At 40.5% G+C, this 27,233-nt stretch overlaps 1 protein-coding gene across 5 annotated transcripts; it reads left to right on the forward strand.

Annotated features, from left to right (window-relative positions):
* On the forward strand, positions 1-26,785 carry LOC119493115 (DNA repair protein XRCC4-like). Of its 5 annotated transcripts, XR_005207909.1 has the most exons (9): positions 1-145; positions 5,695-5,836; positions 6,632-6,831; positions 17,559-17,725; positions 18,284-18,448; positions 19,808-19,908; positions 22,845-22,980; positions 24,738-24,844; positions 25,710-26,785. XR_005207909.1 is itself a non-coding variant. In XM_037778186.1 (8 exons), the coding sequence occupies exons 2-7, from the start codon at positions 5,698-5,700 to the stop codon at positions 22,961-22,963; spliced, it is 891 nt and encodes a 296-aa protein (XP_037634114.1). In that variant the 5' UTR covers positions 1-145; positions 5,695-5,697; the 3' UTR covers positions 22,964-22,980; positions 24,738-26,785. The 5 variants fall into 5 exon arrangements, 4 of the variants coding, with proteins under 4 accessions (XP_037634114.1, XP_037634115.1, XP_037634117.1 ...); XM_037778186.1 differs by having other exon boundaries at positions 24,738-26,785; XM_037778187.1 differs by lacking the exon at positions 24,738-24,844.
* Positions 26,786-27,233: the final 448 nt, after the last annotated feature.

A 27,233-nucleotide genomic window follows, 5' to 3' on the forward strand; every position in this document is an offset into this window, starting at 1 on the left:
GTGCTGATTGGCTGATCACACACAGGAGGTGAAGGTTGAAATTTCTTTCTGTCAAAAACTGTCAACAGAGGAGAACAGCATTGTTTTCAGTTTCATACATAAATGCCTTCGTTTGGACTTCGCTGTAGTTAGCCCAGACAATACCGTAAGTATTTTGAGGAAATATGTGCATTAAGTGTTTTACCCACAACGAAATGACAGTGCATTTGAGTCCCTGGTTCCTGCAGGAAGTTAAAAACTCAACGCCTTGCAGTTAAAGGCGTATTATCTGTAAATATAATATTACCATGCTTTCTTCTAACATGGTGCACTAGTGGTAAAGATAGTAGTAAGATAGTTAGACAACGATTACATAACCCAGATGTTGTTATAACATTATATTATATTAATAATAATAATAATAATAATAATAATAATAATGATAAACTTTATTTGTATAGCACCTTTCAAAACATTAAGTTAAAATAGTGCAAACATCAAGATAAAAACAATACAGAATAAAAACATAGGCCAAAATAAAATGTTGAACATTAGACTTTTGTGACTTTTGACTTTTGTTATTAGTGTAATTAGGCTGTGAATAATAGACCCTTTTCACAGCAGCCATGTTGACATGTCATTGTATTGTGAACACAGGTGTAGCTAATTAATCACATTCATTATGGCCCTGCTCAATTTAGGTGGGCCAGGGCCCTGCTATTGTGCATGCTGGCTCACTGGCATGACATGTCATTGTAGTGTGAACACAGGTGTAGCTAATTAATAACATTAAAGGTCCCATATCATGCTCATTTCCAGGTTCATACTTGTATTTTGCGTTTCTACTAGAACATGTTTACATGCTGTAATGTTAAAAAAACCCACTTTATTTACCTTGTACTGTCTGCCTGAATATACCTGTATTCACCATCTTGTCTGAAACTCTCCGTTTAAGTGCATTGCAACGGAATTGCAACAGAATTGCGTTGCTAGGCAACAGTTGGGGTCCATGTTTACTTCCTGTCAGCTGATGTTATTGTTTACATACACTGCAACCAGGAAATAAACTGGGACACATTTAGAATGTTTACGTTTAAAACCGTGTAATGGTCTAAAAATTGTATATTTGTGACATCACAAACGGCTTGTTTTAAACGCGCAATTAACGTATTTACTGAATACGGGCTGTGGTAATTTCTCCGCATATTGAGCGTTTCGATAGTTTAACAGTATTTATATAGCACTTAAAGCTGCTTTATAATGTAAAAAACCTGAAAATCTCACTTCTTACAATATGAGACCTTTAATTATGGCCCTGCTCCATTTAGGTGGGCCAGGGCCCTGGTATTGTGCATGCTGGCTCACTGGCATGACATGTTCAAATGGCTGCTGTGAAAAGGGTCCACAATACAATTTCCCAGGTATTATAGGAAAGAGAAGGGAGTGAACATATGTATCATAAGGTAATGCTGAACAAGACTGATAGTAGATCCTAATCTCTTTCTTGGTGACGTAAGACGTGACATTTTTGTGGTCCATTTTTTTAGTCCCCTCCCTCCAACCAGCCACGCCAGCATCTTGATTGCATTGAAACTATGTTTCATAAATCCCCCTCAACCCTTCGTTCACAGACACTCCTGGGGAGCTCGTCATGTAAGAGGAAATCTGTCAGATTGTAAACCACACATAAATAATGTTTTGCATTTTTTACTACAAGAGTGTGGATAAAAAACTTGGTGTAAAAAGAGACTTCGAAAAAAAAAAAGTCTTCGAATGGAGAGTCTGGTTTCTGAGAGCAAGAGGTGAACAAGTGTACTTTAAACAGACTCACATTCCTCTTAATGTGATTAGGTTTTATAGTGTATAGTGCACTGGCCAATTTAGGTTACAGAACAGTACATGCATGCCCGGTTACTGCAGTCAAATCAAGGCTTGATGTAGCCTTAGTATGTGCAACCTTATATTTGTATTAGAGAGAACATCAGGTCAAACTCTTCAGAATAACATTCATAATTTGATTCCTAGAGTTAAACTTTCATTAAGCATTGGTAGATGTTCGATTTGAGTTGTGATTGTAGGGAAAGTGATACTGGAAGTACTGCAGTGACAATGGTCACATGGATTCTTTGCAGTTTTGACCCTCAAAGAAAGTAAGCAAACTTTAGAGCGGATTGGAATGAACGTTTGGCTAATTACACCACCAATGTTGTGCTGTCACAGGTTGTATTGTGCCTAGGTCTCTATACTTTTGCTCAACCATAATCTTCACTGAGAGTTGCCTAACATGTGTGACTGATCAGGGCTTTTCACAACTGTAACTTATTCCTATGTGAATATTGGAGATGTGAAAATGACCTGTTATTTTGCTTCTGAATCCAGGATTAGTAAGATGTTACACAACATACGGAAGAGCAAAGATCAGGAGGACAACCCTTGCAGGCTAGCATTGTACAGTATGTTTGTTTAAAAGGATTGGCCTCTTTTTGAAATTAGTCATTTCTTCTAGGGTTTAAATGGAGAGCTGACGTTGGTGTGATCGCTGTTCGTCTGTGGCTCGCTCCTGTTTGTACCAGTAGATTGCAGATTTCTTTGCAAACAACCAGTGGTAATTTTTTTTAATTGTGAAATGTGTTATTGACTGAAGTAATATTTATTTTTCATGTGATTTCAGTGGAATTTTGATTATGGAAATGTATGAGTTATTGCACTAGACTATCCAGCATGCATTTTCTGCAAACAAGGATTAGGTTGGCTTACAGGACTGTAGAACTTCAGTTAAATTATGCTGCCAGCAGTAGCGCTTTCGTTGTTCAGCTGCTGTTCTCGCATCATTTTCCACCCAGTTTTTTAAGGGTCACCACAGCTATCAATAGAGTTACAATTATTTTTCCAGATTATGTCAAGGGAATATGCTTACTCTGAGGAGTAGAGAGACACATGCGTTGTACTAGTGCTGTTTTGACCACATAATCCCCTAAGAAGATACATTGCCAATGATGTTAGATATAAGTATGAAACTTGTTGTCACCAATCTCAAATGCTTTTGCTACCTTATATCTATAAGGAGTTCTGCATGTAAGAGAAGGCACATCCTGTCATACAGCATGAGATGAAGCATGACCATGATGACCCATTACCACTACATCACAGCCTCCTCTGCAAGCAGCAAGGATACAAGTAGTAAAAGTGTCCATGGTTAAATTACAGTAGTTTTTCAAACCTGGTCTTTATGTTGAGGTATGCATCGGCCAATTTCTGGTCACACTCATGCTTCAGCCTTTAGGCTGTGATTTATTGTAGTGCGTGTTATAGGCTATTTGCTTTTACTGTTTTTATTTATCAAGTGGCTTAAGTGAATAAAAGGCTATGGCAGTCTGCTGCTGTTTAGAACAGCACTGATTTAATCCCTGACTGGTCATGATATCAGTGGACTAGCCAAAGAGTTCTCCTTTTCATTTTAAAACCATTGAATTGGAAGCAGCATGAGGGGAAAGTCCAGTGAAAGGACAGTGAGAGGACTAGCTTAATTGTCCGTAACTGCCTTGGCTTTTTCTACTCCGTTTGAACTCCTCATTTAAGACACAAGATGCATAATTAGAGGCTCTCTCTTTGACTCATTTGCCTAGTACTTCCTGCACAGTTATGTCTTGTTGTTTTCATATGCAGCAATGCTAAAGAAATGACAATGAAAAGGTTGAGTAAAGAAATTACAGATGGAGTAAGAGAAGAGGATAAAGGCCGTGTGTCAAAGCTGCAGGGGAGCTGTAGGGTTGATGATTCAAGCATTCCAGTGATTGTGTCCGCCTATCGAGTAACTGAACAGGAAGACTTCGGGGATTGACTTTGAAGGTTTCGCACAGCTCTCCATTCCTGACAGACAGCACTGTTTATTTAATTGGAGTGTCCTTCTGTCATTACCACAGGGTCATCGTCCCTGCACGACAGATGTTACAGTAACTAATGAGTAGCTGGGCTCACTTTATGAGGTTAAAGTTGAACCCTTCAGTACCCTCATCTTGTTCATCCCCTTTCGTCCAGCCACACCCCTTCTTAAAGCACAAAGGGTCAACTTTAATCTGTTGCAAGGTTCTTCGTGTGTGTGTGTGTGTGTGTGTGTGTGTGTGTGTGTGTGTGTGTGTGTGTGTGTGTGTGTGTGTGTGTGTGTGTGTGTGTGTGTGTGTGTGTGTGTGTGTGTGTGTGTGTGCGTGCGTGCGTGCGTGCGTGCGTGCGTGCGTGCGTGCGTGCGTGCGTGCGTGCGTGCGTGCGTGCGTGCGTGTGTCTGTGTCTGTGTCAGATCTCAGCTATATGTCTCATTTTGAATCACCTTGACCACCTGCTCTGTCAGCATACTGTATATGGTGCAGGCTGCAAAGAAAGACAACGTGCTGTCACGTCCTAACTTATAGCATAAGTGTCCAAAGGCGCTCATTTTCATTTTTTCGAACATGTCCAGCTTGGCTAACTGCCAATTTAGCTGTCCTTTTCTCTCCATCTCTGCACACTTTGCCCTGTAGTTAAGCAGGGAAGATTTCCAACTCACCTCTCACTTCACATGGAAGCAGTAATCACATGTTCTGGCCTGGACATCCGTAATCAAGTAAAAGTTTCTTAAGCTCTCTGAGGAGAAAAAAAAAGATGTTTAGATTTGTAGCCTGTAAACCAAAAGGTCATGTCAGGAACGATCTCGTGGACCATATTGTAATCCTTTGATCAACGTTGTTTATAACTGATCTGTTGAACATTGGCTGCTTCTGGCAGGAGACTTAACTTTAACTGCATCAGTGACTCAGTTGGCCAAGGCATTAGCCCGAGGGCAAGGTGACATTAACAAACAAGCCTGCTCAGCACTCTCACTGAGCTGTGTTGCATTGGCAAATAATGATTTAGTTTCACGGTATAAAGCAACTCTTAAGAGAATTGTGCTCCGGCATGGTCATGGATGGATTAGCTTGAGATGTGTAGAAATAGATGATTGGCAATTCTCTCCTTCACTCACATCAGTGCAATCCCTTATATGTGATAAAAGGCATGACATGCAGGGCTTTCATTGGTCTCTGCTTCATATTTACAAACATGATGGCTCTTCTGGAAATGTCATATTTCTCCCAAACTATCCACCAAGATCTAAATAAGTCTGAGGTGAGTAATAGTTCATGCAGCTGCAGATTCATGGTTAATTTCATCTACAGTGTAATGTGTAGTTTTAATGGTTGTTACAAAGCCATTAAGTTTCCAGACTTAAATCATGAGATGTAGTTTGGCTGTGTGAGGCGTGGATATTCAGACTCATTTTAAGACGTATATGTACTGTAGATCGTTTGATAAATGTACACACCGACTAAAATCAGACAACAACTGGGTCTCTTCAGTAATATTCTTCTATTTATCTTTAAGAGTGTGTAATTACTGTGCTGGTGGCCACACTCAAACACAAAAACCTGCCAAAATCTCTGTGTGGTTCCACTGACTCAGAGAGACCCCTTTTAAAGACACACCCAGGGACATTTATTACCAACTCCCAAGAAGTAAAACAATGAGGCTCATTGATGCAACTGGAAGATTAACACAACTTTGCAACATCAAAATGGATTGATAGGAGGGCTGTCTTCCTAGGACTAAATATTAACAGTAGGCCTACAAAATATCCTGAACAAAATGCAGTGAAAAATGTATCATAATGGCATTTTCTTATGTCTTGTTCTTGATTTTCTGCAGGTCATGAGTGGTACAGTCCGACAGATCACTGTAGCTACTGATCCAGACCTCCCTTACTTCCTGCGAGTGGACTGGGCATTAGACCTGGGTGCTGGGTTCACTTTGGCTCTCACTGATGGCAACTCGGCATGGATCGGAGAAGGTAAAGACTTCAGATATGCAAAAACACATTAAGAATCAGGGACTACTCAAATTATTCACAACCCAACAGTCTCAGGACCATGTTTGTTGTTGTGATTTAACAAAGTTCTACAAATAAAATCTTAAATCTTTTGACCATTAGACCACTAGACTGGGTTGTTACCAGGTTTACCATTCATCAGACCATCCAAACTGTGTAGGCACCTGGCTGACCCCGTCTCACAATATTGTAACTGTGGTCCTTTAACCAGAGGGACAGCAGTGACCTTGTTTCATCATCCATCTTCACTCCTGTGCTGCAGCTTACAGGTGTAGAAAGTAGATTAAACTCTACAAAGCTTGTCTTTGTATGTGCAAGTCAGTGTTCAGTGTTCAGTGTGTGTGTGTGTGTGTGTGTTAGTGGTTACATATGCACTTGAGTACATTTTCCCTGGAAGGACACCTGGAACATAACTGCTCCCTAGTTTTCTATTGCTGTCCATCTGCAGAGTTGACAGGCAGAGATGGGGTTGTGACAGCTATGTGCGGGCTTCTGGGTCGTCAGTGTTTCTGTGTTTGATGTGTTAATTGGGACCCTCAGCCCAGTGTGAGCAGCTGTGCAACAGCTGACGACATTCCCCTTGGTTTCTCTGCATGCTTCCCTTTTAAATCTGCTTTCACGTGCATCCATGCATTGCTACATAATTAATGTTTACAGTTTTGCCCTGCAGTCTGCCATCACCTCTTTGCCCTTCTCTCAACTGTACAATTTAAAATGATGCAAAAAAATGAGAAAAATGCCTTCTTTTGTGTCCAGTTTCAGAAGATGAGGTGACAAGAGAGGCCAACGATATGGGAGCCACAAGAGAAAGATATGTTGAGGATCTTCTTCAAGCGCTAACAGGAGGTGAAGGAGGAAGAGGAAGAGGAGGAAGGAGTGGAGGCGACAAGGAGGTGTATTCTTTTCACTTCAGTCCAGATCATCTCTCATATCAGAAGATCTGTAATGACATCTCGGTGAGCTAAAGCTTTGTTGAGTTTTTTATTATTATTACAAAGAATGGGTCACGGCCGCTGATAGCACCATGAATTGTGCATCACATGCAACTGCTATCTGCCCGTCTCAAGGTCTGATATTACAGCGCAAAACACACGGCCCACAAAGTTTTACATGTGAGTGCAATTTTCCTTTACTTTTTTGCGTCTGATTGCAATTATCCACGTGGCAAAGTATAAATGTTGCCTTTGCACTAAGAACATAGTAGGCAGAACAATGGCATAGAGAAAAAGAAAAACAGATCCTGACTGACAAGGTGCAATGTCATTCCTCAAATATTTCGGCAAGGAATTTAAACATGACCCGTTCAGACCTGGCATTAACATGTGTCTTGGGTGATCCGATCACAAGTGGACAGCTCTAAGTACAGGGGTGAATGCACCCAAGATGTCCTGGGCCACATTGAAGGACCGACACGATATTTGCTTGGCAGCGCAGTTAGGGGTGTATTTCACTCTTTGTAGGTGCTTTGAGAATTACTTATTCACTTATTACTTATTTCTTTTTGTCTTATTTGTGCAGGCTAAGCAGCCGCAAAAGCCACGCAATCCTTTTGTGAATTCACCCCCGACTGTTACCAGTATGGTGTAGCTGACAAAACCTTTACATTTTTATTTGTGTTTTAAAGTTAATATAATAAACTTTAAGACTGTGTTCAGACAGACAACAGCACCGCATTAAAAAATGCAGTCCCCTTATTTATTTCAATGGGACTGCGTACTGCCTTGGCACAGCGGTAATGCCAACGCATTACAATGCAATGCAACACAAAAATGCAGGGTTGCCTGGAAAAAAAGTTGAATCTGGCTCAACTTTTGCTGCATCCTCGTCTGGCATGTTGTCCAAGCAAATACGTGCAAACGCACATTTCTGGTAGACTGCATTTGCTTTACTTTGTGACCGTTGTGACGAAAGATAAATGAAATGCTAACTTTGGTGCTTTGCATCATTGTTCAGGGACACATCACACACATAGAAATGAACCAAAAGAGTTATAGCAAACTTAAATGAACTAAAGTGGGTATTTAGATACCCAAGTTTTGAGGAATCTGTTGAAGATCAATTTTAGATCTATCTGTAGTTTACCCTTGAATCTCACATCATACAATTCTGCCTTGTCACTGTTCCCTGAGGATAGATGCATCTAACGACATACAACAAAAAAGAAAGGAAGTCTTATTTTTTACAGCGGGCTGTTAAAGATAAGGCTTATAGTGTCCCCACATTAAAGCAGAATTAGAATGGCTTGGCTGCCTTCAGGCCACTGAGGTAAAAGCCAGAGATAGGAATCACTCAGTCATCCAATAGCAACAATATAAGGCAGTTGTCTAACGGCCACAGCTCATAAACGTTTGGGGAAAAGGTTTGCTGATTGAAGGTTTGTTGGAGCAAACTTGCATCAATGTGAACAGCCTGTTCCCCACACACAGGCACATCTCTTTTTATAATTTATAATTTATTATTACATACTGTGCCAAGGCGTTTCTTATTCTTAGTTCAAAGTTAGTGACAGGTTAGATGGAGTACAGGTCACGGTGCTTTCAGTGGATTTTGATGTTATTCTTCCAAACTGTGAAAGGATGTTGTTGCCTCCAGGGAGCAGGTCACTTGGGGTCCTGGGACCGCTGTGCAGGTAGAAGAGACCAGAGGGGTTAGGAACACTGTAGAGACCATAAAACCCTGATTTATGGACAGGGCCATCCGCATCTAGCAATGTTAAACAACAGTTGATTAGAGCCTTTTCTTTTCTTTCTCCAACTCGCCCCTGGCTTTCTTTTTGTCTATGAGTGTGTGTTGTGTATACAAGTGTGCTTATGTGTCTGTGTCCGGACATGTGCAGACATACTGTTAGTTTTAGATGAGCTGGCCAGGCTTTTGGCCTTTGACATACTTGACAAAGTGGTTATGTTTACTCTATGGGACTTTGTCTCATGTAACTATCTCATATTTCAATAATGAAATTATGATATCAAGATTAGAAGGAATGGATATTTTAACCAACACACTTTTTTGTTTTGTTTTTGTGGATGCTCTCTCTTTAGACTCAGGAACACATTCATACAAGATTTCCCAAATGTAGCTCAGCTTAAAGGGCCTGTTTGTAAAAATAAGAAATTGGTTGTAACAGCCTCACCTGTGGCCGCTAAGTCAGCGAAAGTCAGCGTCGTGTTGCTCGCCCTCGCGCATGTGCTACTCGAATGTGAGCGAGCATCCGTCAAACCAGTGAGGCGACACACATCAGCTAGAACCATAATATCACTCTATATTTCACCTGCTTGGCAGTAATGTTAGCTCCATGAATCAGTGATGATCATAGTGTTGGCTTTTCCTGCCTAAGCCTCCCGACCGCGGCCAGAGGGCGAGCTGAACGAGAACGAGCGCGTTGTGTGAGCAAAGGCAAGCAGGTAGGCAGCGGAGCAGAGAACTGCAGAGACTCCTGACCTGGAGACCAAAGCTGCGGTCTCCCTCGCGTCCTCCGACCGCGGCCAACACTGTTTTGCAAGACGGGCTTCACTAGATATAACTTTGCGGTTTTGGTGCTTCCATGTAGTTTATGTTGGAGTCTGATTCTGAACAGCGTAGCCACATGCGAGCGCACATGGGACACCGACCCGGATTGATTTATACGAGTAAGAAGTTATAAACAGTCCCTTTCAAATGTTAATGCAAAAATAAAATGTAATGAATGTAGTAGGGATATTACTGGGGGCATTCCTAGTGGTAACATTTGTTGATCACGGCTTTTTTTAATGGGATAATAGATCATTGATATTGACATTAATTAGCAATGCGTGTCTGATGCCCTGATTATGGTAACTCTTTGTACCTCAGTGCACTCCATCAAATGACTGAAACTTATTCCAAATGCATGTCATCAGCAGGGAGTGAACCGCAAGAGAGACAAACAAATAAACAGCATTCGTCATCTGACTTTTATTTATCCAAATGAAGCTATTTCACTGGTTTTGACATGACATTAATGGATTCTGTCATTTGTGTAGGTGGAAGTTTCTTTTTGTCTTTTTTTGCACAGGGAAAAGCTATTGCCAAAAGGAGCAACTAGACCACACAAAATGATTGACACTGGCCCAAATCTGTTTAGCCCCAAGTGTGCTTTTTAAAACTGTAATCCACGCTCACATTGTTGCTGACAGTAATCATCACTGTGTGCAGTACGTGTGTGGTAGACACAGATCTAAGAATCCTGGGGGACTATTTGCATTAAGTGCTAACTACCACTCTTGTCTAACACCTGCTTCTTTTCTTCTCCTTTTTTTTTCTTGCTCTCCCTTATTTGCCCTTTTCTTTCAACACGTCAGAGGTTAAAAAGTGGAGCATATTTTCCCAGCCAGATAATTTCAGGTTGCAGGAATGACCAAAAATGAGGCATGTTTCCTAGAAGGACTAGAAGAAAGGAGGCCCGAGACAAAACAGGTGGCGAACTTAGCCTGACATTAATATTTTATGAATATGACCTTACAAGTTGTAATGATGAATGTAATTTGGGTGTTTGCAGTTAAACTGCTACTAAGCAGGTGTTTTACATGGCTAAGTCAGATATTATCTCCTCCTTAATGTCTGTTTAAGTACCAATCAGTCAATGGTAGACAAATAAATATTCTACTTCTGACACCTGCTTATGAAGACACTTAATCTTCTAAGGACTTTGGAGCATTTAAGTGGAATTGCATGTCTGTTTAGGACTGCCTTGATTTGGCTTCCAAACAACTTCTGAATATATTTTTTCAGTTCAGTGTTTATTTGATATCAGTCAGTTGTGTTACCTCTCTCTTTGTTTAATGAAAAGTGACAAATCTTTTGGAATACATGATGTAGCGCTGTGACAAGCAGCATGATGGTCCCAAATATTAAATCAGTTATCCAGAGGATTCCTGTAATTTTGAGACTCTAATGCTTGACAGTTGTGGTGACTGAAGCCACAGGATCCTGGATGAGTCTGTGTGGAAGCATGTGACACTGATTGTCGATGTTTTATGTTTGTCCAATAGAGCTTGTGTTGTAGTTCACTAGGGATTCCAGATGTGTAGCATGATGCCAATAGTCCATGTTTTTCTTATTCTTATTGAATTATCCCAAATTCTGAAGTCTGAAATGATACATTATACTTCTACATATTGAGTGTGTTGTACCATAGACTATATAAAGATGGACGACGCATAACCACTTCCTCCCACTGCGAAGAAGTGAAGCCAAAATATCCCAGATACGGGAACTGCCATCTTAAGATTTTGACGTCATCTGGAGCCAGAGTCTGCGCAGTAGCGATCGGGCGGTGGAGCCGCAATATCGAGGTCACCCATCCGAACCAATTGCAAGCCGAGCGTGGCCACAGCTTGTCAGCAAGACTCACAGCGGTCAGTCATGGCGTCTCACCCCCTTTTTATAGCATCAAATAACTAATTAAAACCAAACTTATCAGAAAAATTAACACTTGAACATAAATCAGCATTATAAGAACTACCTAAAATGACAGAACCCATCTTTGCGGAAAATGTATTTGACGTGTACTTTGACTTTTTATTTTGGCCCATGTCCCATCCACTAACATGGAGTAGGCGGGCTTCATGACCTATACTGCAACCAACCACCAGGGGGCAATCGAGATGTTTTGGCTTCACTTTTGGGGAGCTGTCATGTCGTCCATCTTTATATACAGTCTACAGTGTGTACATTCACAGCACGTGTTTGTCAACATTATTTATACACATTAATATTTGTAAATCATGCGCCTGGTCATTTTTAAGTAAGGGCCGAAAGCAAAAACTTATAAAACAGATAACATGATGACAATACATTAATAGGTGACCTATTTCTGTCCTAGCCACTTTTTAGCATCTTTAATGTGATCACTCATTGGCTTGTTTTTCTCCTCCCTGTCTTCATGTAAGTAGATTTGTATTCTTTGTTGATGTTCTCGTCTGTTTGGTGTCTTTTTTCTCTCTTTTTATATTTTGCAGCTTTTCCACGCTGCTTGGTGGCAGATCTCAAAGCTGTCTTATTTAAATTGTTTCTTTCTTTGTTTTTTTTGTCCTATACCAAACATCCTCAAGCCTTGTATCTGCTAGCAAACCTCTGCAGTTTTTAAATGCAAATGTCTAGTTCACTGTGCATATAATTTGCCATAATAATATGTTGGAAAACAAATAGAACTAGAAACTGCAAACTGGAGATAAATGACAGGATAAGAGATCCCTTTGTCACGGTTTCCTTCTGGTTTTACAAAACAAGTATTCCCAGTGTAATGATGTTCAGCCTTTGATTCTCAATCAAATGTGAAGCTACTCATTGCTGTATTGAAACAGAGCCTAAGGTTATGTCTTCTAATTGTTTGTTTTGTCTGACCAACAGTGAAAACCCCCAAAGATAAACACTTTATAATGAAATAAATCAGAAAAAAACAGCAAATCCTGATATGAAGCTGAAACCAGCAAATGTTTGGCATTTATTTTGCTTAATAAATGACTCAAATGATTAATCGATTATCAAAATAGTTTTTGATGAATGTTCTTTTAAGCAGCTAATTAATTACTTTACCTACAATGGAAGGAACCATTGTAACATGGGGCCTCCCCTATGATTTTTCACTGTATCATTGTGATTGTTATGAGCACCACCTGCCTACATGTGGAGGCTGATCTTTTTAATCACATTAGTTCATGTTAACAGAGGCAATGTTTTGATCGGCCCAAACACAAATGCCCACTAAACCCATTGTTGGCGAGGGAAATTTTCAATCCCATGAAGCGGCCAAAATGCTTTTATTGGGTTTAGGAAAAAAATTTAATAAATTCTGCAATCATCCACGTTTACACGATTTGGCTTTTACAGTTGTAGTTCAGTTTTTGTTCTGCTTTTAGTGTGTGGGAAATTGTGGTAGAATTGGAAGCCAGGTTTTTGTCCTGAACGCAGAGTCTGATCCACCGACGCGTCTCTCCTGCAGTCATCAAAGTAGTTTTCACTGAGTTGTAGTCCATCTCTCTGGATGAGAGTGAATCTTATTGTATATGTGAATGCTATCTGCTCTGGTACTGTGCCACAGCATGCCCTGTGTTTATGGGAACATTCGTGTAATCGGGGGACGGACTGAGTGCTGTCGCCCCTCACTTCCTGCTCTTTATCTGGCCTCACGCCTCTGCACAGCGGACGAGGGAGCTGATGGGACAAGCTGATCTCCGCTCCATGCCCACACTTCCCATACTGAGCACCCTTGCCCAACCTTGAACACTGTCTCTTTGTCATCATGCACACAGCGCTGCTCACCCACTCACCTCCCGGTTCCCTTGGACACAATCATTATTTAGAAATAGAAAAAAAGGAGACATGTTCACTTTATTTTTTCCTTCACATGAAATACTTTAACAATAAGATAATTTTTTTTTATTATGAGCCGTACTTTTTGTCAGCAAATGAGATATATTGATATGCCAGAGATCCGATGATGCTAACTCACTGTCATGTTATTGATTACTAGTTATTGATTAACAGTGGTTATTGTCCTCTGATCCATGGGAATAAATGGTGGGTTTGGTCTCTAGCAATGTGTTGGACTGTGTGATAAGGAAAGCTTTGTGTCCTCTGTGCCCACAGTGTGTTATGGTATCTTTTTCACTGGGACTGTGTTCTTTTGGCTTTGTCCTCCACACCTACGTCTCCCCTTCTCCACGGGTTTGACCTTATGGTCCGGCTAGCTGCCTGGAGATACACACACAAACAAACAGTTAGACCACACACATACACACATCAGACTGTGTTGTATTGTCAAACAAACCTATCGTGAAACCTGAAGATTTTACATTCACATATTTTGCTAAATCTTTTTTGTCTCTTTTGATGATGTTATATACAGAATTTCTCATCCCAAAACATTTTTTCGGGGTTTGCATTTATCTCAGAGAGATGTTTGGAGGAAAAATCACATCTCATTTTAGAGGTCTTTTCCTTTTCTGTCGGTCTTGCCCTGTCATGTTAGCTGCATTGATCTTTTAATTGTCACAAATTTGCCCACCCTGTCATATTAAAGTCATATGTTTAATGCTGTTAGAGGCTGAAATAACTACAAGCAATTTACTTATTTTGTTGATTTAGTAACCGAGTAGAAAAATGTGGCAGTGGGTCATGGATCACAGACAAACAGTCTGACCTCCCACACCTTGGCGGCGGCTGGCAACAGTGTGCCGACTGACCTTTAACTTTATCTCTGTGTCTCAGGAGAGAAACAGAAGCTCAAGAAAAATAAAGAGAGCTTTTTAGCCTTTTTCTGTCTTTCAACAAGGAATTAACAAGAATTATAAATAAAAAACATTCATTACTATCTATCACTGGTATGTTAAACTTAGCATGCTGCTTGCCTATATTTCCAGATTTATGTTTTGTTTAGTGCATCCTTCCTCTTTGCATGCTGCACAGTAAGCTAAAGGTAAACTTTTGGTGATCTGGAATTCACTTGTTTACTGCACTATGTTTTCTCAGGAACCCTGAAAGTAAAGACAGTGAAACACACAACCTTTGGTATTTAAAGGAAAGGAGCAGAAGAAATAAACAGCAGCTGCAGTGTCATTTCCAATGTTAAACCAGTAAATAAGGGTTGTGCTTCCAGTAGTTTAGATCTCCGTATCTGGTTTCTTAAACTGGTGATAACATGCTGGCGAGGAAGATTATGGTCTTGAACGGTGTCAGTGGGTACAACTTCGATGATAAATTTTGACGTTTGACATTATAATGGAGCGATACTTGTACAGTAAATGTAGGACAACGCTCTTTAAAGTGTAGAAATATTAGTGTACTCAGCATGTCAGACTCCAAAGCCTTCACATTATCCTTTCTTGTGTGGCTGATTTATTACCAAATGACTTTCCTGTGGAAGCACAGCGGAGATTTAGGCACGGGTAGTAAAAGGGAGAGTAGGGGTTCGAGGAGAAGATGGAAGGGAGGTTTGGGTTAAGATCAAAGCTTTGACAGTAGTTACGATCTCCTATGTGTGCATATAGATAGTAATGTGTAGCCTACGGTAGTGTGCAAGTTGGACATAATGACTTAAACACTATATTTAAACTCACGACTGAGCCAGCGTCAGCCATTCTTCTTACTGGGCCTCCTCCTACACCAGTTTCACCATTTCTTACTAATGATGGGCAGTCTTGCACAAACACTCACAACACAACACACAGTCACTATGTCAACTTGCTGATCACTTATGAAGCTTAGTGTCATTTACATTTCCTTTAAATCGTTGAGAGGAGCCTGCACTGTATCACTGTGACATCTTGATTTTGTTCTAAATTTTTATGAGTTCTTGGGAACCTCATCCTCCTTAGATCCTGGGTGGTCTCCACTGTGTCCTGATCCTATTAAGTTAAATTGTTTTGATCAGACTGACAGCACTGTGTGTCCCTATTCAAAAAGATTTGTTTACAGAATTTTCTCTTAATCTATATTGATTGTAGGAGTGATACTGAATGGAGTCAGTAATCTATTAATTCACTGAGCAGAGTTTTTGTTCACTAGCGATCCCTGATTTTTTTTTCTTATCTCATGCACAAAAAGCATGTGAGGATGCACATGTGCTCATGGCAGGCATTTTTCTTATTGCAGAGGGCGGTAGTGTATTGAAGGTTGGTGGCGTTCAAGCCCGTCAAAGAACACAAGAAGAACATTTAAACAAGATTGAGAGTCTACAGGCACGCTAGCGGCTCTGTGAGACTGTATGTAGGGACAGGGGTGCTTTGAGCTAAATGCAAGCTTATGCATGCTATATGCTCACAGTGACAATGCTAACATGCTGATGGTTAGCAGGTGTAATGTTTAACATGTTCACCATCTTAGTTTGGCGTGTTAGCATGCTAAAATTGGCTAATTATCACTATAAATGGCAAATTAAAATTCTGACCTGACGGTGGCGCTTAAAGAAAAGTCAGGGGATCAACAATGTTATTAGGATACACGGTCTCTACATTAGTATATGTTTAGACGTTTCGCTGGATAAGTTGACAATTTGATCTGCTGGTGCGGCTTTAAAAGAAAAATCAGGGGATCTCCAAAGTTATTTGTTAATTAGTTATTAGGATTTTCAACAGTATCATGGCTAAAATAATAAGGGATGGGTCATGATTTTTTGATCTTCGAAGAACGATCGAATTGTTCCAAGTGATTATCGAATAAAAATGATGCAGGTGCCCAAAAGGATTTGGCAGAAAATACATAGTAATAGAGATGATATTGCTATTGGTTTCATTCAATAGTAGTAGAGTATTTCATGCACAAAACATTACAGAGAAGTTTGTATTGTTTCGAGATAAAGTGAGAGGGAGAAAACATTGAGGAGAAGAAGGGAGAGAAGAAAATCTGACATTGAGAGAAAGAGAAAAGCAGATAAGGCTAACGCAGTGAAGCTGTGGCAGCGATGTGAAGCGAATGTCCACTCAGCATACTCAGGTTCACCAGTGGCGGGGAAAACAGCTGTGTGGCCTGCCAGGACAGCATCGGCCCGGGACAAAAATGACAAGTATTTTATGAGACCTTTTGAAGATGGCGGCTTTATTATAGTGGGTCTGCGACCTCGACACAGCCCAGTGAAGATTTAGCACCTCGTCACCTTCTGGTTTCCCAGTGCATCATGAGCACCGTGTGTGCGTGTGTGTGTGCGTGTGTGTGTGTATGTGTGTGCATGGGAGAATCTCCAAGGCAACGAGCAAACAAAGATTGTGCGGCTATTTGAACGTATGTTCGGTGTGGCAGCTTTGATGTGCACTCTTCAGGTCGAACGGTGTTTCTGTGCCTCAGGGTATTTTGTATTAAATTGCAGCTGTTTGCTGTAGATTTAGTTCTATTTTGCTTATTTATTAAGCATTACGGTGGAATTTTTAAAATTTGACACATCAACTAAACGTTTGAAAACTTCCGCATTTTTATGTTCCCCGCTGCAATGCCTCAGCACCGCTCTGTGACATAGTGCCAAAATACAAACCAAATGAGGAATTTTTTATTACATCTGAAGCCTGTGTGATTCCAGAGACGAGAGGAAACTGTGTGCTCACTTGCATAGTTTACTGGTCACCAATGAATTCATCCTGTATTCCTTCCCAGACAGAAGAAAACACCTCAACATCTTAAAAAGTCTCCCACCTCAAAGAAAATGTGATGTAATGGTTTGTTGTACCTCTACAGTATTTTGCAGAGCCTCTTGGGATGACGTTATGGTGCAAATGCTTACTCATTTTTCCGCTGCTTTAGATGTGAGATTATTGCGTTAATCCATTAATCTATGCATCCGACTGTAGTGCCAGATGTGCTTTTCTCAGGTACCTTCCCCCAGCTTCTCCTAGAGGATCCCCTTGTACTCCCAGGGCAGCTGGGAGATGTAGTCTTAAATCTGTCCTGTTGTGTCCTCCCAGTCGGTCAAGCTCAAAGGGAGGCACCCAGAGGTTATGCTTACCATGTGCCATGAACTATCTTAACTGTCACCTGTCAATGCAGGTTGAGTACTTTGGTCATCCCACATTGCTAAGCTCCTCAACTGTTCATGAATTATGAAGCCTGCCAACCTGCAGAGAAAAGTTTATCGCCTTTAGATATGAATGCCGATGCTCATACACTTTGTAGGCTCATTTGATTTTGCTCTCTCATTTTCCTTCTTCTTTTTCTATTCTTTTTTCCCTCCTTTCTTCAGGTGCACTTGGGTTCAGTAGAGCTCCAGCCAGCTCCGGACCCTCTGGAGCTGAACCGGGAGATGATTGGCCAGTCCCTAAAGCGCAGAACAGATCTGGAGTCAAAAAACTGCCAGCTGTTGAAGGAGAACTGTAGACTGAAACAGGAGCACCAGAGAATACTCAGAGAGTAAGAATGAGGGGGGAAAGCAGCCCTGTGTTTTGGGCTGATGGATTTAAATGTGTGTTTGTGAGAGAATATGTGATGTAGAGCAAATGTCAAGTTCGAAAATGGAAAATACCCCAGAAAATGTTCAGCGCTGGTATTTGTTTGTTGGTTGTCTTGTTTGCATGCAAGCTTTCTTGCTTTTTAAGTCCTACTGCCAGCTGTTTATATGCACAGCAATCACCCAGTATGACATCATCACTGGTCGCCCCTTTTGAGAGTACTAAGGGTTCCACCCAGTGTTGCAAACTGGGCTTGTGATTTCTGGGAACTTAGTTCAAATGATTCACTAGTGTGTATTTCATTTCATATATGACTTAGTTTCGAATAGCAATTTTTGTGTAATTGTTTATCTACTTGTTAATCCCTTGGCCTGTGAATGGAGCATTGCCAGAAACGGAGGATGTTGGTGACTTATGTCTGCACAGGGTGGAGGCATTGGCATCATTCCTTTAAGCAAATTACTCTCAAAAGGCAAACAAGCTTTTAAAACATGTATTTGTGGTGTGTTTTTCTCACCAGGCTGGAGCAGCAGGTTGAGGATAAGGAGATGTTGGAGGAGAAGCTGTACTCACGTTTTGTCATGGTACTGAATGAGAAGAAGGCCAAGATCAGAGGCCTGCAGGATGCTCTCCGCCAGCTCCAACAGACTGATGGCCAGCAGAGAGATGAGGAAGGGAGACAAAGGTCAGAAGACTGATTTTGCATGGCTTATGTGGCCATTACAATAACCTTTGGGTCTGATGAAATACTAGCTACTAGGTGTTACCTTGAAGTACAGACATACAGTACTGATTTGTCTATTGCATAGGAGGATTTATGTCAAATACAAGGCACATTGTATTTGACGAATTAACATTTCAACCCCAAAAAAACTATTTTCCTAGAGCACCCTTTTACCTTAAAAGAAAATCAAAATCAAAGCAACAAAGTCAATGGATAAGGCTGCAACCACTGGGCAAACTCCGGGTCTGAAAAGTGAAGCCAATGCGGAAGTGCCTAAAACTTGCATTCTTTGTAATAGCCAGCAGGGGGCGACTCCTCTGGTTGTAAAAAGAAGTCTGATTGTATAGAAGTCTATGAGAAAATGACCCTACTTCTCACTTGATTTATTACCTCAGTAAACATTGTAAACATATTATTTATATTTATAACAGTTTATGGTCTCAATCGCTAGTTTCAAGTCTTCTTCAATACCGCATGATGTTCATTTAGTGGCTCCATTTAGAGTCAAATAGGCCATAAAGCAGGGTATGTTTAGGGTGCAGCTACCTTTTGATTGACAGGTCGCTACCACGGTGTTGTCCGGTCTGGGTGATGTCTGTGTTTTCATCTCAGAACTTTAATCCTTTCACAGTGTGTTTTCAGTTCTTGTTCTTCAATTTACTTGAATGTTAGGCAAGAAAAAGCAGTTCATTCTCACATTCAATAAGCTGGAACCATCAAATGTTTTTGGAGAACTGACATAAATCAATCAACAAAAAAGGTGCCTATTAATTTTCTGTGGATCGACTATTTGATGAGAAACACTTTGTAGTGTGGCATCAATTTAGCTCATTTTCTGTTAAGCACTTAGTATTTTGTATAAAGGGTAATTCAACATATTCAGGTCATTGCTTTAGTTGCACACTTGCAAGTTTTGATTCCAAACAGGTCAGCACAGTCCTGTCAGATCTGCGTATGTGTTTGCCACACCTTTGGCTTTTGCAGAACACAGACGGTGGCTAATTTGTTTCATTATAAGCCTCTGTTATTATAATATCTTCATCATTGCAGGCCACAGTGTATGGATGGAAGATTTTACTCATAATCACTGCTTACGTACCTGGCTTTGCTGCCGTCCCTTGTGGTCGATAATATAAAATATTGAAAGACGATTACCCAAAGGTTTTGCCAGCATATTAAAGTGAGATTCTGTATTTTCTAGAGCATATTCAACCCTTAACTCAATTTTTGGTCTTTGTTTTTCCACATTCTCCATCACACAAACTGATTTTTCTACATAAAACATTTTCTCATCTCTCAAACTTGTGCCATTTTCTTTAGTGACTATGACACAACTCACGATGAAGACGACAGTCAGAACAGAAGAGAGGAGACAGTTCAGAGCATCCATCCATCTCAGGAACCAACTATTCTCATCACAGGTGGGTGTGCGTGTTTGTGCAGCGTTAAGAGTGTAGCTTTTTTTTTTTTACTTTTCAGAGGGAAAACTGTTCCTAAGCCAATTTTATAAACTTTTCTCTGCCAACTCAGAATGAATAATTGGGTAATACAAATGAATAACATTAAAAAGAAAAAATCAATTGTTTTCAATTTTTTGCCTGCGTCAGAATATGTTGCAACAGCAATACCAATGATAATAACCAGACCGAAACATCTCCTTACCCTCTAATTACTCAATAACGAAGGCTTTTCTCTAGGGCTAAGGCAGAGCCTAACAAAGCGATTCCTAACATGAGGAGAATTGGCAGTTTTGTAGCAGCTTGTATTTGAGCTAACGAGCCCAAATGTGTGTGAGTTTGACCGCAGTGTAAACTGAAGTATTATTTGGTTTTCAGGTGAAAGAATTATGATTCAGTGCTGCATATTAAAGATTATACGCAGAAACCTAGCAGATAACACATGTATCAGTTAGAGAGGGTAGAAGATGGGGCCATATAAGCTAAATGCACTTTTGGATGATTCAGAAACTAATTTAAAACATTAGACAGAGTCCTCATTTGACCTTCTCATAGGTCATCTTTCTAGAGATTTACTGTTGCAATGACACACCATCAACACATTGTGCTCCAATTACATGCACCCATGTTTTGGTGGAGCAGGGTGGCAATTTTTTCGCCCATTCCCGCTACGCCTTATGTCATAGGTCACAATGTGACTCAGTATTGATGCAGACACTTAAGTGAAACTCTTGAATTTTTGCTTTCCTCGAACTGATTTTACTGTCTCATAAACTTGACAGTTGAATGTAATTGATCATGTAAGCAGGGGGTTTTAACGTAAACTTAAAAGCACACACAAGCAGAGAATATACCCCCGGGTAGCCGGGTTCTGGGAAGCACTTGTCAGTGAGTCATAAACCCACCCAGCGAAGTCTGCTGTGATTGCTTCAACACGGCCCAGCCGTGAGGTGGTCTTCCCCTTCCTGCGTCACGCAGAGCAGGCCCGATGTCACATCTGCTGAGTCATACCCCCCCGTACTACAAGTTGCAATCTGCTGGGATAACCTACTGATCGCTCCCTCAATGACTGTGTTTGTATTCAGCGCCAAACTCAAGACCCCCCCACCCCAACCCAACCAAGAGACTAATACAGTTGCAAAATACATTGATGCTTTCAGCTGATTCTGTTGTTTGGCTCTGATTTTCTGCACACACACCCTCCCCTTCAGTGAAGATGGATGGAGGTTGTAGATTGTGCAGTTTGGGTCTTGGCTCACACACTTTGTTGTTTGCAGTCCAGAAGGGTTTTACAATGCTTTCTAGTGTTTTCTGCTTGTCAGTGAACTCAGTAAAGCACTTATGTCTTACCTTCCAGTCTTGATGAATTTGCTCCCGTATTCCCTCCACGTTTAGAGCTTTTTAACATTATTGGTGTGTTTCCAAAATGATTGTAGTATTTACACTAATTCTGCAGCTGTCCAACAAATCCGTCTCTGGGCGTTTCTCTCTTGGCCATCACTTGGTCGTAGTGGAAACACGCCATAAATTCATGTCAATAGTTGTTACAATATGCTAATGGATACCTAATGCATTGTTATTCTTTCTTGCTTATGTTGTGCAACCTCAGTCTGGTAACCCCAGCAACCAATCAATTCACAGCGATTTTCATAGTCATCTGAGGACATGAAACATACATAGGAGCCACGACAGTCTTTTGTGTTTGCAAATTTAGTAAACGCATACAGTAAGTAACCAAACTTTGGTGAATTTGTGACCTCACTGTAATTCATTCAATTTGAGTCCCCACCCATTTGACCCAGATCAGAAACTGTGTGCACAACATTACTGTTTTATGTGCATCTAGAAATCTACCCAAACTTTACCGTCACAGTGGGCTACACAATTCCCCTTTGACATGCTTGGCCCCAGTTAACCCTTGTGCCTTGGGCTGTGTTTTCATATTGCTGAGGCCAGATAAGAGAGTAATGATGGGGCGGAAACGGAGACAAAAGAAAAAAACTCTCTCTTTGACCTGTTCCCTCCAGTTTTGCATCTGATAGTGACGACTTCGGAAACATATCACTCACAACGGGGTGACTGGAGATAGAAAAGATAGAGATGGAAGAAGGGGAATGAAAGGAGAGGAGGGACGTAGTGTTACTTAAGGGATGAGAAAGTGTCTGAGAGGGAAGAAAAAAATGGATAAAAATGATGGATGGGGCCTTTTTAACAGACAAATGAACCGAAATGCCAGACTTGATTCGCTCTTCATTCTTTTTACCGTGAATATCAACAGTAGCATTAATTCCCCCGTTCTACATTGCAAGTGTTATCTCCTAATCAGACAGCTAATCGAGTCTTCTACATATTTCTTTTTATCTAACACAACTTCTCAATCCTTCAATTTAAATGGGCTAGCAGCAATGTTAAAGGGCACACAGGTGTGTTTGTGTTTCTCTCCGTATGTAAACAATTGTATGACCGGGCTTGTGTGGAATGCCAGATCTCTATTCCCGATTAAAGGTCACAGGACTTCAGGTGTGGAGTTGTCCAGGGTTAACAGAGGTTATCTGAGGCGGTATGCCCTGAGACTGCCAGAAAATGACGCTAATTGAGAATCTGTTCAAGCAATGAAGACGGAGAATTTGGTCTTCGGAAGATAAGACAAGACAGATAAGACATCAACGTTCAGGAATTTGGAGGCATTTTTTTAGAGTAATTTGAGGAACTTGCAGTCCAACAGTCAGAGGTCATTGTGAAGAAATGTAATTAGCATCTAGTACTTTTGATTTACAGTAAACATGATTTTTCAAATGAACTGCTTTGATGGTTTGTGTATATTAGTGACAAGATGCGTAGAAAGTAATGAGATAGTAAGACAGTTCTACGTTTGTGTATGCTGTATATGTTGTATGCAGGTTGTAATCTGGTGTGCCAGGGCATCACTCTGGACCGGACCTTTTCTGATGATGAAGATGAACAACCGAGCCGGAAGCGTAGATTGTGTCACACCCCGAGCCCGGAACCTTCTGAATAAAAGGAATAAAACCACAGGTTAGTCAGATCACCAATGCAACCAGTCTATCACCACATGTGGTATCATAGTTGTTCTTGCCACCGCTTCCGCTGGGTTACTTACATGTTTTAGTTCATAGCTGTGTTGCGGAGCCTCTCTTCACATACAGTAGCAGTACATAACTTCATCCATCATTGGAGGAGTTTAGATGGGATGTTACAGATTTTCAAGTAGCTTATATTAAGATAGTGTCAACATGATACACATTGTCTCATGTCTTCTTTCAGTTAAAGAATAAGCTGTTCCATGTGGCCAGGAAATCATTTCAAGCTTTGTTTTATGGCCCTTTGAAACATTTTTTCTCATTTCCCAAAATGTTCATTTTCTGCACTCAGACAAACTTCTGAAAAACCACCGCAGTTACTGATGTGGGGTGCCCTACTGAAATTTTATCCCCCTTTCCTTCCACTCCTCCACTTAAAGGAGGTTGAATCATCATTTAGTCGTCATCATTGGTGTTACAGAAAAACCCACACATGCACACTTCCCAGCATCCAACAGTGCCAGCTCTGGGCCGCTGCACATTTCTGCATAATTATCTGGTTTTCTTCATCATACACCTTATAGTGTTGATTGCATTACTCATTAAGGAGATAGAGTCCTGCTGCCTCTGACCACAGCCCAGGTTTTAGATGTGGAGCTGGTCTCCAACATGCTAAAGAATAGTTGCCGTCTCCTCCTAATAAATAGGTCACACAAAATGTACTTAGCAAAAAAACAAGAATTACTTTTCATATTCCGTCTATGCCATTTAACGTCTTAAACTTGTTCGATTTTCCTTTGGGATCGTGAGTTGAATACATTTTCATGGGTGTGAACATCTTACAAACATGGTTTTAGAAAGATGGACTCAGTGGTGGGTCTGACAGGGTTTAAGATATTAATCAGCGTCTGTTAATGTTTGGGTTTTCAGAGGTGTCTCCTGAACATCCGGCTCATACATACAATGTTGTGAGGTCTTTCCACATTCAACAGCTGCACGTTTTCTCATACTGACGCACTGCAATACAATGACCAGAGGTTCTTGGACTGCTGCCTTTTAGGACTACACATGGGCTCAGACTAACATTTTATCTTGTTTGCATGTTACTGCTGCAAGAAAAGAGTCTAAAATGCAACATTTATCCCACTATCTATATTCAGAAAATGCACAAATTGTCAGTGTTTTTAACACAACAATAACTTTAACATGTCCAGATTGTTATCATGTTGTCAGTCAATATGTGGTACATTTGGTAAGTTGATCACCTCTCCTACAGTTGTTGTAGTGACACTTCTTTTAAATCTAAAAACCTCATAACATCCTCCCACGGCTTACATCTGGATGTTGGCTGGCAAATAAACAAAAGTGGAAATTACTGCAGTGTGTAGTGTCGCTTGGTCCAACTAAGCAGTGGCTTTTGAGTTCCAGTGAAAACATGCACTTCTGCTTCTCTCATTCTCGCCTTTGCTTTCCATCAGATTTCATTTGTTGCACACATCTTTTTTCATGAACTTCTTGGGCATACATGGAAATATTATTCAGCCTTGGCTCATATCAAGATATTGAACTGTATTTCCCAAAGTACATCTCCATATTGAGGGATGAAATATTAAATTTGAAATTTGAAGCTTGTTTTTATTAGTGCGAATCATGCACAACCTCTAACTTTTTCCCTCTCTCTACTCTCTATTCCCTTCTGTCTTTGCCTTTCTTTCTCTCTGTCTTGTCTCCTCCCTCCACCCCAATAAATAGATGATATCCAGGACTCATCATGAACATGATTAAAGCCCTAAATCTAAGGTTTTTCCTGATGAACAGGTTTTCTTGATCCCTCTCCAGCTACTGGCAAGCTACTTTCGGTTAGTCAACCCTCACCTCGATACTCACAACCAAAACAGTGACAACCAGGCAACAGCGTCCTGGAGGTATCCCCAGAGTTGATGCCAGATTTTGTCCCAGATTGAGAAAGCAGTTCTCAGAAAGCCTGAGCATGTCACTGCCATCTGGTTTGCTTTAACTGTGACAATTACCTGCCACAGCTCTCAGGAGAGACTTTTTGTTTGTCTCTCGTCTTCAATAAATCAAAAGACGAACAATTAATGACGCTATCTTTTTTCCAAACACTCCAGACTGCGTGCTCCATTCGGAGCTGCCGTCAAGACTTTGCCTAGATGCGTTAGTGGTCATGTGATAACAGGCACTTAACGCCCTCCAGTGCTTCCTCGGGAACTGCTAGCGCTGCTAATGACTTAGAGAACATGGTAGAGAATCTGGAGCAGGAGTATGGAAGCAATTTCTCAAGAGTTTGACTTCGCCCTGAGCTCGAATTTGGCTGCCACGCCCCTCGACCTTGGCTCTGTGTGAGACCGGAGCAAGCGTAACAACTACTGAGGGACAACAGGTTACACCCAGAAAACAGGGTGTCACCAACAACCAGCCGAAGCTGCTTTGTTGCTGCTTATTCATCATGTCTCGCTGATGTTTTCCTCCCTCTTTTCATTATGAACATAAACCATGCGCCATCTCTTTCATTTCCACTTTCTAAACTAGCATTTTGCGAACAATAATTTGACCTCCCCCTTGTTTCTCGTTTTCATCTGCCCTTTTATTCTCTAGATGTTCTGTGGCCCAAACTACCTGAGGGGTGTTTTGGCAGAGGGTTAATAGGGTTGTGTTCTTTCTCTGTCTTCACCTCTTCACCTCTTCCTTTACCTCTGCTACCAGCTTTAGGTCCTGAGGTCATCACAGTGTGTCTTCACACTGACAGTAATGAACCTACGGAGACCCATTCAGGGACTTTATCTGAACATTCTACCTTTGACTTCTGGACCTTCATGCTGTCTTTTACGGTTTTGATGATACCTAAATGTCTGCTGAAGACCACGGGTGGCCGACGCCTGGATAATCCCACAACACGCGCTTGCTGGTTTAGTAATCCCCACAGGAATGTCACACTTTCTCCTCTACACATCCCATAGATAAGGCATTTTATAAAGGGAGGCCCAGATCAGTTTCTGAAGATCATTTACAGATGAGTGAGTGCATAACAACTCGCGATGAGGATGAGACAAAGTGTGAAAGATTAGGAAACTATACTGAATGTGTCAGTCAGTGGTTTCATTAAAAATATTACAATAGCATGCTGAGTTATTGAATGCAGAATATTGTAAAACAGGCATATTTGTGTTCTTTCCGTATTTTGAAGAAAAGGAACATATAAAAAAAGGAAGGGTCATTGCATCACTGAACTCACATTGGTGCCAAGGCTGGTAGTATTCAACATGTATTTGATTGTAATAGAGCATCTTTGTTATCAATAACTAACCAACCATCAAACTGTTGATGATATTCAGGAGGGCTAAGGTTATCCAGCTCTCTTAATAATAATGTTTTATATTATTGTCAGGAGGAAGCAGTAATTGTCAAATTGCAAATGCCTCTATAAATCTGGACCTTTATACCGATACTTGCAATATTTGAATGTCACAATGATGTAATGACCCTTACTTTATATGTTCCTTGATTTTGAATTGAACCTGATGATACAATTGTATTATATTAAAGACATTCTAAATGTTTCAATCAGTTGATTCACAAATATATATTTTTATTTTATTTTAGATATAACAAATGTTCCCTGGAAATGTATTACAAATACATAAAGGATAGAGTAATAATTTAATATGTGAAATGTAAATGTTTTTGAAACGTCTACTGAGTTAAAATCTGTTGTGAATTGTCTCACAAGACAAGGCATGTTAATATCAACCTGACTTGAATAAACATTTTACTTTGCAATGTTTTTGCCTTTTCAGTATTTTCTAAATCATACGTCGTTGCCCAAGAGACAAACAGCATGCAGCTATGAGGAAAATCCATTTTGTGATTAATTAAGAGTAATCTGATAACTTATGATGAAAACCATGATGTGTCATTGATTTTACATGTGACACGTTTCTGTCATGAGAGGTTTTATACTGTGCAGTGATAACATGAGATGTCAGTGAAAATCAACACTATGAAGATGTTTTAATTTAGTTGTTTACACTGATTAAGCATTTATTATTGAGGAGATGTTGTTAGCCTGAAAAGTATTGATCCTAATAAGTATAAAATGATGTAATAATAATGAATGAAAGTATTTCATTCCAAATGTCAAATGCCTTTCTATTGATACAAAAGTAAAAGGAATGAGATCTAACAAAAAATCGTATCTTGCATGAGCTGCAGCAGCGCTACATGGTGGCC

The sequence above is a fragment of the Sebastes umbrosus genome, chromosome 8 (genome assembly GCF_015220745.1).
Source record: "Sebastes umbrosus isolate fSebUmb1 chromosome 8, fSebUmb1.pri, whole genome shotgun sequence".
Lineage (NCBI taxonomy): Eukaryota > Metazoa > Chordata > Actinopteri > Perciformes > Sebastidae > Sebastes > Sebastes umbrosus.

Bases quoted from the DNA above. Each gene is read 5' to 3' on its own strand.
- LOC119493115 (XM_037778186.1), top strand. From the start codon at position 5,698: ATGAGTGGTACAGTCCGACAGATCACTGTAGCTACTGATCCAGACCTC. The intron at 5,837-6,631 runs GTAAAGACTTCA...TTTTGTGTCCAG, and splicing joins CTCGGCATGGATCGGAGAAG to TTTCAGAAGATGAGGTGACA. The intron at 19,909-22,844 runs GTGGGTGTGCGT...TGTTGTATGCAG, and splicing joins ACCAACTATTCTCATCACAG to GTTGTAATCTGGTGTGCCAG.